This window comes from Ranitomeya imitator, chromosome 2 (genome assembly GCF_032444005.1).
Source record: "Ranitomeya imitator isolate aRanImi1 chromosome 2, aRanImi1.pri, whole genome shotgun sequence".
Taxonomy (NCBI): domain Eukaryota; kingdom Metazoa; phylum Chordata; class Amphibia; order Anura; family Dendrobatidae; genus Ranitomeya; species Ranitomeya imitator.
Window position 1 is genome coordinate 634875076 of NC_091283.1, and position 12268 is coordinate 634887343.

General features: G+C 43.8%; 1 protein-coding gene across 1 annotated transcript in view; it reads right to left on the minus strand.

Annotated features, from left to right (window-relative positions):
• Positions 1–2426: 2426 nt before the first annotated feature.
• LOC138667656 (dorsalin-1-like) overlaps positions 2427–12268 on the minus strand; it is a 57127-nt gene continuing 47285 nt past the window's right edge. The window contains exon 2 of the mRNA XM_069755781.1: positions 2427–3310. Coding sequence (XP_069611882.1) covers positions 2427–3310 — 884 coding nt within the window. The remainder of the gene's footprint in view (positions 3311–12268) is intronic.

Sequence of the window (12268 nt, forward strand, 5' to 3'; positions counted from 1 at the left end):
AACACTTATAAAATCTCGTGCAAAATACAGTGTGTCCGTAAAGTCATGGTGCACTTTTATAGTTTACATTTTGGCGCCCTTTCTCTGGCCCAGTCATAACAGACCTGTTCATGAGGAGAGATAACAAGAACCAAACAACACAAACTCATTTAAGCTGTTGCTGAGCCCCCAGTCAGATTAACCCCTGATAAACTGAACTCTGATTAATATACTGCCAAGTCTGTGACATCATGCAACCACAAGCTTATGCCAGCTGTGTGGTTTTTTCCATGCCAGTCGAGATGTGGACGGTACAGGGGAAAGTTCAATGTGTTCTGTGGCTCTCTAAATTCGAATCCGTGACCATCGGGGCCTTTATAACGAAGCGTCACCACATAGGAATAACATTATCTCGTCCTGGTAGGCCATCAGTCAGTGATCGGATGTGTTTAAATAAAATGTCCCTGTGCGGAGATAATCTTATAGCGGTGCCCCTGCTGTGTACTGTGTAATGGCTGTGTCTGACCGTACAGGAACATAGTCTGATCATACCACAGCTCCTGGGCAGGGGAGGAAGCAAAAGAATATACAGACAGGACAGCATGGGATCACAGCTGATTCTTTCTGTGAGGTAAAACATTGTTTAAAAACAGACAGGGAAATGTTTTACCTCACAAATAGAATAAACTATGATCCCATGCTGTCCTGTCTGTATACTTTCTTCTCCCCCCCCTGGCCAGTAGCTGTGGTATAATCAGAATATGTTCCTGTATGGTCAGACACGGCCATTACACAGTACACAGCAGGGCCACATCTATAAGATTATCTCAGCACAGGAACATTTATTTAAACACATCCAGTTGTGGAAATTATTATTATTCCAAGATCTATTGATTAAAATCAACTTTTGTTCGAGGGATAACCCCTTTAAGAGATTATGATGCAAGATGCAATATCTCCCAATGGAACAAGTCTAGCCTATTAAAGGGAATCTGTCATGAGGATTTTGCCACATGATCTGAGAACAGCATAATATAAGGGTTCAAACACTGATTTTAACGAGTGGGCTGCTTGCTGTAGTTTTGATCAACTCACTGTTTTACCAGCAGGAAATTACCACTAGAGGACTGGTAAACCCGATACCAGGTAGTACTCCATATTCATGAGCTCTGTATTAGCTCACCCACACCAATGACTATGCGCAGTGTACACAGAAAGCTGTCAATCAGTGGTGTGGGAGGCGTTTTCAGATTTTAGCATTCAGAGATCTGAACTACACTACCCAGCCCAGTAAGTGACACATCATTGGAATCAAGGTCTTCGTCCCAACATCATGCTGCTGTCTGGTGGCGTAGTAAAAACATGGCGATGGCCACAGATTCCCTTTAAGCTGATACTGCATGCATGTCCCCAAAAGTGCTTTATTTAAATATCTTCACGCCTGTCAATAATATCTATTAGCCTCTTAGAAGCAGAAAAAAAGCATCATAAATGGGCTGAGGATGTCGCACGAAAGAAAACAAAGATATGTTCCTATTAATGATGCATGTACAACATAACAGTTGACTTCTGGCTGATATGAATATAAAAAATGTACAGTGTGCAAATTAATATATTACAACCTCATTCGAATCTGAAAAATAATATACAGAATATTGTCAATTTCACACTCTCCTTCAGTTAAAATACCATAGACATTTTTCCTTTAGTATTATTCCCACGTACCTGGCCCTATTATCACCTAGTCATACTGATCCATAATTTCATCCCATCTTTTATCGGCATCCTTCATACTCACTGCACCCCACACTTAATATCTGGCCTTTATTACTACTATATGTCAACTGCCACATTTAGTATAATGTGTTAAATAAATTGTAAGCCCTTGCTCACCCGTTTGTTACTGTGAGGTCTGATTTTGTTTTTGTACCCTTTGAATTGGGTGTAAAAGTGCTATAGAACATTGACACAATATAGGTAAAGGGTATCATATCATTATATGTGATATAATACCCATAGATTGCATTAGGCTCATACTTTATCTCCATACACCTTCAATTTTATATGGAGGCATGAAGAGGTTCTTCTCACAGGTTCCAATGCCTGCTATGCTATGAAAGGTATTTTCCCCTAGAAATATTTTCTCCTATGAGTGAACATGACCCCAAAATTCAGTCCTAAACAAAATCGGGCATCCTCCTAATTTTTTAGACCTTTATTCTCCTTAGCTCTACACACAAGTGGCGCTGATTCTAGGAGATGGCAGGCAGTCACTGATTTTCTAATTCTGGTCATCTTTTCTAACATGCCATATTATTCTCATGCTATTAGCTAGTAGCAGGGAGAATTAGCAAATTTACGGTGTAACCTGCCATCCTTAACGCATGCCTGTCCATTGGTGCCTGAATCAGTTATTGTCTCTAGTAAACATGGTCTAGTAATGAAGACTACCTGCAGCCACACTCCACTACTTTCATATCTTCATAATTTTTCTTGATGACTATCTGTTTATTTTCCCGGTATACCACATGCAAACTTTCCAACTTCGTTGGCACGCAACAAACATTTCCAACATCTTTTGGTTTGGTCATATGCATGACTGACTGAACTAGGGCATGTTTCGTTGGCTTCAGGTTGTCTGTCAGAGGATAGTAACAAGTTCCAACACATTGGCCAGCATCATAACTTGGTGGGAAGATTATGAATGAGTCCCATCCAATGTCTTTGAAGTTGACCATTAGTGAAACTTTTGTGCAATGGTCCCTTTCTGCACCGCGCTTTGACCTTTTCTTACCTTCTTCTAAGGGTTCGTGTCCTTCACCATGATCAGTTGTAGAGTTTTTCGAAAATATTCCCAGGTCGTTACTTTGCTTAAAGAGCATTATTTGTGTTAGATCCATGGTATTCTCCTTCATACTGTTGTCACTTTGATCATCTGAGAAAATTATTAGAATTGGAGGATGACTACGGTCAGAATCTATGGTTTTGAAGCATGTTTCCAATGGAGACTTCATCTTCAGGAAAATTTCCATTTTATTCAGTTGCACCTTGGATTTTATCCATCGCCTCACAGCCCTTGTGACATCAATTGTTACAGATTCATCTCCATCAACATCTTTAGAAGCTAAAAAGGCATTGGCGTCCTTTAAGTTCTCTGAGGGTTCAATGTGTATGACGTCAAACAAACTGAGGTGTCCCAAACTGGCGTTGCCTAAAGAAATTTTCAGCTTCAGTTCAGCCTTTGTGACCTCCTCGTGTGGTGGGATTGTCACATTAAACAACAGGATGTGACTTTGTAGAAGATTTTCTTGAGAAAACGATGACAAAATGTCTGCAAGAGAATAAACATCCTATTATTTCCAGGAAAGTATAGTGAAACTTTAAAGTACCGTACCTGTTCTGGTTTAAAATCAGAAAAAACTTGGCACTTGTAGAGAAATTTTGGCATGCAAAGAAAATATTTATTGATGCGCATCAATAAATATTCACTTTGCACGCCAAAATTTCTCTAAGAGTGCCAAGTTTTTTCTGATTTTGGACTATTTGGGGCTGGATACCCTACTTGAGCACCTATCCTATCCATTACTACGAGTGCCATGTTGCTCCGTTTCAACACGTTCTGGTTTAAAGGCATCCAGAAAAAATCAAGCCATTCATTTTGGTTGCCCAAGATTTTTTTTGGCTCAAGTCCTCAAGTCTTCATACTGCTTTGTTCTATAAACCCCAATTCTGTGTGTATATACAAAAAACAAGAAGGTCTCATAGTAATAAAACATGGTTAAAACTGTGTAGATAGTCGAAAGGCTGAACTAGTTCATTCAGAGGTGTAGTCAAGATAAAATGAAGTATATGGGAAGCAAACTTATTAGAAACGTATACATACGCAATCTACTCAAGGTCCGCAGAAGTCAAACATGTAATCAGGGAAGCACAAGTAATAACATGTAAAAGTGTCTTCAAATCCAGAAAACTCCATACTTGAGTCATTCAATATGAGAACAAATTCATCAAAGGGCTTGCGTGTTCTTCTCTCATCAGGAGCAAACTGCTTTTCTGTCTCCTGGCTTCCTGTATGCCAGGGGGCGGTGAGCTGTTGGAGATTGACAGATTGGATCAGTGGCATGGTCACACCTCTGATTATGGGGATAGCGCAGGGGACGGAAACTGGGCAGATCCAGCAATCTGGTTAGCTTCAGAGCCGTGCTTGCTTGCAGTCTAATCTGGCATGTCCTCCTTGTTTTGTTAACCAGGCTCTCTGAGACTGCAGGGTGGCTAGTAACTTAGGAAATGAGCAGGACACAATATAAATAAAATTACCTCCACTTTGAGAATGAAGGGGATTTTTAATAAGAGGTAAATTGCAAAGTCGCTTGTTTTTATATTGCATTTCCCATTACTGAGGATGAGATAACCCCGATCAAGATTACTGCGTATATCAAGGGGCCTCCGACTCAAGACCCCTTTAGTAGCCAAGGGAATAAAAACAGTGAATGGCTGTATGAATATTTCCCACTTTCCTTAGCTACATCTGCCAGGTTTGTCGAATCTCTAGCCGCAAGCCATGATTTACTGTATATAAAAATAAGTTGACTTTATGTCACCAGCCTCTTAAGCTGACCATACACGGAAAAGTTTGGCCATGATTTAGCAGTGTACCCATGTGTGTTCCTAAGAATACTAATCAGAAAGATGTAAATTTGAACAATATTTTCCATGTTAATGATTTTCCCTGTGGAAAATAATTGCCTCCACCTAATGACGAGGGCTAAAGAAGCTATAATTAACAGGATGGATAACAACATCACACATTACAGAACCTACAAAATAATTACAGCTGTAGCATCATAGATTTTTAACTGTGGCAGTATTACAGCATTCTAAAACTATCTCATTAATTATAATGACGTGACATTCAATTTTTTAGTGGGTAACAAATGATAACCTTACACTGCAACTGATTTTGAGACATTGCACAATCCATTTATGACAGCATTTAAACAGCAGATGGCAGCAATTGTCAAACTATCAGCCATCATTTCCCTTTTTTATGTTTCTTCCCCTGATAGTAAAGTGTAGTATAATGTCTTGGTATCACGTAGATAACCCCATTCTCTCTTTTGCAGCATGCTTTTGTAACCTAATCCCCTTAAATATTGTGATCTGTACGCTGCATATAAAGTGACAGCTGTTTCACCTCTAAAAATTAAAACGTTATCTCCCCATAAAAAGTGATAAACCTATAGCTTTATAGATGTTATTGTGGCACCCCTAGGGGTATTTGCCACAAAAATAGTTACTGACAGTAAATACAAATACTAAAATAGCAAGACTGCACTACCACCTCCGACCAGAAGGGGGAGCTCCAGAGACTCCCCTTAATCCATTCTGGTCTGAGAGAAGAACTGGCAGTTGGGCTAAGGAGCTGATAGTGAGAGGTCATACAGTTGAATCTCTAACAGCCCTATGACGGTTTCCAGGCCCAAATCACGGCCTGAGGAGAAAAGGGACAGAGAAAAAGGACATTGTGAGAACCGGGTAGCATTAATCACTACCCAGAAGAGGCGCAAAGACGGATACCGGATCCGTGGCTGTATTCATTATATATAATACAGCAACCGGAAAAACGTGAGGTGATATCAGCTTCACTAGGGCCGGACGCAGCAACAGACACAGAGTTCAGCGGTACTCCTGGAGGGGGTAAGCCGATAAAAGGACTCGGGTTGCCCGTCGAACCAGGACCCGGAGGGGACAGATTGGGCCGGCAGCCAGTTCACATACAGCAGCAGGGCCACACAGAAATTGCGCACAATAAGAGGCGAAGATCCCGGCAGGGTCAAAGTAACTCAGAGTTCCCATACAGACTCCGGTGACAGGACTGGTTGTAAATCCTTTTATGTTAAAGTAAACTGGTTAAACGTTTCAGTGCCTCAGTCTTTCATTTGGACAATAGCCATCTATCCAGGATCGGGATCGTCACCGCTGGGAGAACCTGCTGCTGATCAAGTAAGTGCCTGTCCCCTCACGATACCCCTTACACTGTGCATTGCCTGAGGCCACAGCACCGGGTCAAGCCACCCGTGACATCCCCCTCAAGAGACAGACCCCATTGGTCCAGTGCTGGGTATCCCGGTCTCTTGGGCGTCACAATTGGCGTCACGAACAGGATCTAGCCAGCCCGTATACCGGGTATTGTGTGCCGTGATTGGAGCTCAAAACTGTGAAAACTTGGATGAAAAATCTTGAAAATTGACTTTATTAAAGAAAAATCCATTCCCCATTGAAAACTATTGAAAGTGACTTTTCCCCATTGGTTATAATGGAGTAAAGATGGCCGCCATCCCCTGAGGTAATCACTTCATAACCGTTAGGCACGAGACTGTTAATTGAGCTACGCCATCACCTGAGCCCCAGTCTAACTGAAAATCTTCAGAATCCGCCATTACAGAGCGTGGTGGGTGGGAGCAGCAGGGGGCGTGTCATTGTGGGCGGCACCAAGCTGAGCGCTCTGACATCAGAGCAAGGGGAAAATCGATCCTGCTGCACAGCGGAACGAATCTACACTATCCCAACGGAAGCGGAGGACCGGAAGGGTCCGGATTAACTAAGGGGGCACAGTATGTCGCAGCACGGAGACGCCGCAGCACCCGGCGACGCTAATGCAGCTGAAAGACAGAGTGTCGATAGAGAGTCCGGTAGCGCAGCGGTGCAAGGAGTGCCGCCCATCATGCCGGTGCTGATGCCATATACCCCGGGTGGCCCATGGCTTCCAATGTATGAAGGTGAGCCTAATACCCTTGACGATTTCAGAGAAAAGATGCTGGCCCATTTTGACATGTTCCCCATGGGTGAAGTTCAGCGTGTTAGTCTCCTGATGATGCAGTTAAGTGGCCATGCTAAGCGAGAAGTCACAGCATGGGCAGCTGATGTAAAAGGCAATGTTGAACGCATATTTGCTGGATTAAAAGCTACATTTGAAACCACTGCCAGCAGCAAAGCTAAAGTACGATTCTTTAATTGCAAACAAAAAGTTAATGAGGGCGTGAGAGACTTTGCCTTAAACCTGCAGGAAGCCCTTAAATCACTTACACTGGCTGAACCCATTTTTAACACCGGAGCGGATAAACTGCTAAGAGATCAATTTATTGAGGGACTCTACACCCCTTCTCACCGGGGGCATGTGAGCATGCTTGTTTTTAAGAACCCTGAATTGACATTTGCCCAATTAAAGGAGAGCGTTATACGTCTCCAGCTGGCAGAGGCACCTCGGGATCAGGAGCCTGCGCAACTCATGGCAGAGGCTCCTCAACAACATGGAGTACCAGTGACATCAGCTATGTCCGGGGCCATTGCTAAGCCCCTGAGACCCAGTACTAATGAGGCTCTTCAACAAAAGCTTGACTCTTTAACTGATATTGTTGCTTCAATGGCTAAAACCATGCAGGAGATGAGAGGACCCAAGATGGAGTTGTCAAACCGTAGAGAAGGTGTTCCATGGATGAGACCCCGGAGATACCCGACATGGAGAGGACGACCCCGCGACCGCTACCAACCGGATGGACAGCCCATTTGCCGCCGTTGCCAGCAGCCAGGCCACTTTGCACGAGATTGTGATTTAAACGGGAATCCCCTGGGAATGCGGGCCGCTTCGCAGGAATGAACTTTCAAGGCCCAACACCCTGGCACGACAGGTACATCGGAGGACGACCCATTATCCCTATCGTGCTGGACGGAATGCCCCTCAACACTTTGCTGGACACAGGTTTCCAGATTTCATCTATACCGTATATCCTTTATAAGAGGTACTGGGCTGATGCAGATATTGATAAAGGGCCCTCTGATGTTGAACTAGATATATGGGCCAGTAATGGTAAGTTGGTACCGAAACTAGGATTCAGGGAGATGACCATAAAGATTGGTAAAGTAGAATTGAAGAAACAGGGTATAATTGTTGTTGATGTTGACCGGCGGAACTGTGAACCAACTGTATTGATAGGAATGAATGTGTTAGAGAACTGCTTTTCCGAAGTCATTTCTGTCTTACAGCAAATTGCTGAAACTGCCCAATCCTGCCAGCAGAGAGTTCTCCGGAGGGAAATAAAAGTATTGATGTTAAGGCAACAGGTAGAAGTTGCAGGTGGAGAAATCGGCAGTGTGAGGGTAAGTGATCCAACGTCTATTGTAATCCCACCAAAAACAGAAATGCTGGTATGGTGTAGAGCAGCCATTGGTACTAAGGGACGAGATTATCAAGCCTTAATAGAACCAGTGTACACCGACAGCAGGCCCACTATACTCACAGCACGAGGGATAGTCGAGGTACACCGGGGACGAGTGCCGGTACGACTTTTGAACTGTGGAGAGGAAGAGGTCACTTTGCCAAGGTATGCTACAATGGCAAAGCTATATACTGTTGACAACAATGCCATCACAACCATTGAGCCCTTAGAACCAACCTGTCAGGTGGAAGGCAATGGCTCAGATGGAGAAATGGAGGATTCGTGCCAACAGCTACACGTGGGCATAAATTCAACACCTACCCATCAAAAACAAGGGGTGTATAGGCTAGTGACGGAATATGAACAAGTCTTCAGTAAACACCCATTGGACTTCGGACGGATAGAAGGGGTAGAACACACAATCCCCACAGGTGACCATCCCCCAATAAAAGAAAGATATAGACCCATACCGCCCGCTCACTATCAATGTGCAAAAGATATGCTGAGGGAAATGAAACAGGCCGGGGTAATAAGAGACAGCTGTAGCCCCTGGGCGGCCCCTCTAGTGATTGTCAAAAAAAAAGATGGAACTATGAGAATGTGCGTAGACTACCGGCAGATTAATAACATCACCCATAAAGATGCCTACCCCTTGCCTAGGATAGAAAAGTCCTTGACTGCTTTGAAATCTGCTAATTATTTTTCCACCTTAGACTTAACAAGCGGGTATTGGCAAGTCCCTGTGGCTGAGAGAGATAAGGAAAAGACGGCATTCACCACACCAATGGGTCTAAGTGAATTTAATCGCATGCCGTTCGGACTCTGCAATGCATCCGGTACCTTCCAGCGGCTGATGGAATGCTGCCTCGGACACAAGAACTTCGAGACCGTCCTCCTGTACCTAGATGATGTGATCGTCTACTCAAAGACTTACGAACAACACTTAAAAGACTTGGCAGAAGTGTTCGAAGCCTTATCCAGGTATGGCATGAAAATCAAGCCATCCAAATGTCACCTTCTCAAGCCAAAGGTACAGTACCTGGGACACATCGTGAGTTCGGAGGGAGTAGCACCGGATTCCGAGAAAATAACCGCCATAAGGGATTGGCCGAGACCTACCAGCGCAAAAGACGTGAGGCAATTCCTGGGATTGGTGGGTTACTATCGCAGATTTATAAAAGGATTTACCAAGTTGGCAGCACCCTTGCAAGACGCCTTGGTAGGGCAGACGAAGAAACCTTCAAACCGAAACCCTCCTTTCCAGTGGAACGACGAAAGGGAAGACTCCTTTGAACAACTAAAGAAGGCACTAACCGGAGAAGAGGTTCTGGCATACCCAGATTACCATCAACCTTTCATCCTCTACACCGATGCCAGTAATGTGGGACTAGGAGCGGTGCTGTCACAAAAGCAAGAAGGTCGGGAGAAAGTCATCGCCTTTGCAAGTAGAAAGCTCCGGCCTACTGAAAGAAATCCAGAAAATTATAGCTCCTTCAAATTGGAACTACTGGCAGTAGTTTGGGCTGTGACGGAACGTTTCAAACACTATCTGGCCGCTGCAGAATTTATTGTCTATACTGACAACAATCCGTTGACCCACCTGGACACAGCCAAATTAGGTGCGTTAGAACAGCGATGGATAGCCCGGTTATCTAATTACAACTTCAAGATCAAGTATCGAGCAGGTCGCAAGAATGGAAATGCCGATGCCCTATCCCGGATGCCACACTTGAGAGATGTAGAAGAAGAAACGGGGGAGCTTGAAGAAATTGAACTACCAGCCTTCCATCATCCCAAGGCAAAACATCATCAGTCAAGTACCTATCAGAAACAATAAGAGGTGAATTTTAATCCGTTAGCACACCATAGATGGGCTGACACCCAAGACAGCAATCCGGCTGTGAAGTTGGTGAAGGAACTGTTAACTGAGCAAAGTGCATATCCCGATGAGGATGCCCCAGAAGAGACGCATCAACTCTGGAAAGAGAGAGGCAAAATGTTCCTGTATCAAGGGAAGCTCTGTAGAAGGTACACCAATCCGAAAACACATGAATTGGTTTGGCAGATTATCGTGCCTAAACAAGATGTCAAGATGGTCCTCGAAGCTTACCATAATGGTGCTGGTCACTTTGGTTGGAAAAAGTTAGAAGTACTTCTAAGAGAAAGATTTTATTGGGTCGGGATGAGAAAATCAATCGAACAGTGGTGCAGAAATTGTGGCCCGTGCAACCTCAGAAGAAACGATCAAAAGAACCAAAGAGCACCACTGCAGCCCATAATCACCAAACAACCACTTGAACTTGTAGCCATAGACCACGTGAAGTTAATACCAAGCCGGTCCGGCTATGTCTATGCCTTGACCATCGTGGACCATTATTCACGCTTCTTGGTAGTAGTACCCGTAAAAGATCTGACAGGAAAAACAGCAGCCAAAGCGTTCCAAACGTACTTTTGCAGACCCCATGGATATCCGGAACAGGTTCTCACCGACCAAGGTACAGCCTTTGAATCAGAGATCTTCAGAGAATTCTGTAATATGTATGGTTGCAAAAAGATCAGGACGACGGCCTATCATCCACAAACAAACGGCTTATGCGAGAAGATGAACCATATTGTAATAGACCTACTAAAGACTTTACCTGAGACAGAAAGGAATCAATGGCCAGAGAAATTGCCTGACTTGGTGGATCTGTATAATCATGTCCCGGTGAGCTCCACCAACTGCACCCCAGCTTATCTTATGCGTGCAAGACCCGGCCAATTACCAATCGATCTAGAAATGGGAATTCTGAAACCAGACGCAGAAGTTCAAGACTCCAATTGGGATATCATACGGCAAAAGCAGTATCGCCAAGTGCAAGAGAGTGTGGAAAGAAGCCTTCAGCAAACTAGAGAAAGACAAGAGCGAACTTTCAACCAGAATGCTCTAGCGACCCCATTAAGACCAGGTGATCAAGTGCTCAAGAGAAACCGTCGAACCAATAAACTAGACAATCAGTGGGAAGCCGTACCCTACACAGTTTTACCAACATGAATGGATAATCCTAAAATGTGTCTCATTAGCAAAAACGGAGGCTTAACATCTGTAGTAGTGTCAAGAGACAATCTTAAATTGTGGCCGGAAGCATTGAAAGAGCCAGAAGTTGTACAGCCAGAATCAGAAGTTATTCAACCCATTCACGGTGGACTTGCCAACTCCATAGTCATGGAATTATCTTTAGCAGAGCGGGCAGATACTACATCCGCAGTAGACAGTAGTACACCACATGAAGAGATACCGCTATTACGTAGATCACAGCGTAGTACCCAGGGTCAATTACCGGCCAGGTATGCAGATTACCAATTATAAAACTATAGTCATTGTTATCATTCTGCAACGTTTAAGCCCAGTACCTACAGAGACTTGTCTGTATGAACTTCTTGCATATTCTTGAACTTGTTATCAGCCCGGAGGCACTAAATCAAAGCTCCGGAAAGACTGCTTTTTGAACTTTGCTTTTTGCTCTTTTTGAACTTTCTTTAGACTTTATATTGACAACTTCGTTGGAAAAATGGAACTAAATTCCTGGACACAAAGTGCAGTGCCTTTCCTAGTACCTTCAAGGATAGGACTGTATTAATGGACGCTATTTGAAGTGACTTTTTACAGAACTCTATTTTTGTTTCCTTGAGTGGTTTTTGTAACTTTTCATTTTTAAGACTCTGTACATATTAATTGTTATTTCAAAATGTTATCGTCCCACAGTCCCGGAGTACTGTTCTTAACTAAGGGGGAATGTGGCACCCCTAGGGGTATTTGCCACAAAAATAGTTACTGACAGTAAATACAAATACTAAAATAGCAAGACTGCACTACCACCTCCGGCCAGAAGGGGGAGCTCCAGAGACTCCCCTTGATCCATTCTGGTCTGAGAGAAGAAATGGCAGTTGGGCTAAGGAGCTGATAGTGAGAGGTCATACAGCTGAATTTCTAACAGCCCTATGACGGTTTCCAGGCCCAAATCACCGGCCTGAGGAGCAAAGGGACAGAGAAAAAGGACATTGTGAGAACCGGGTAGCATTAATCACTACCC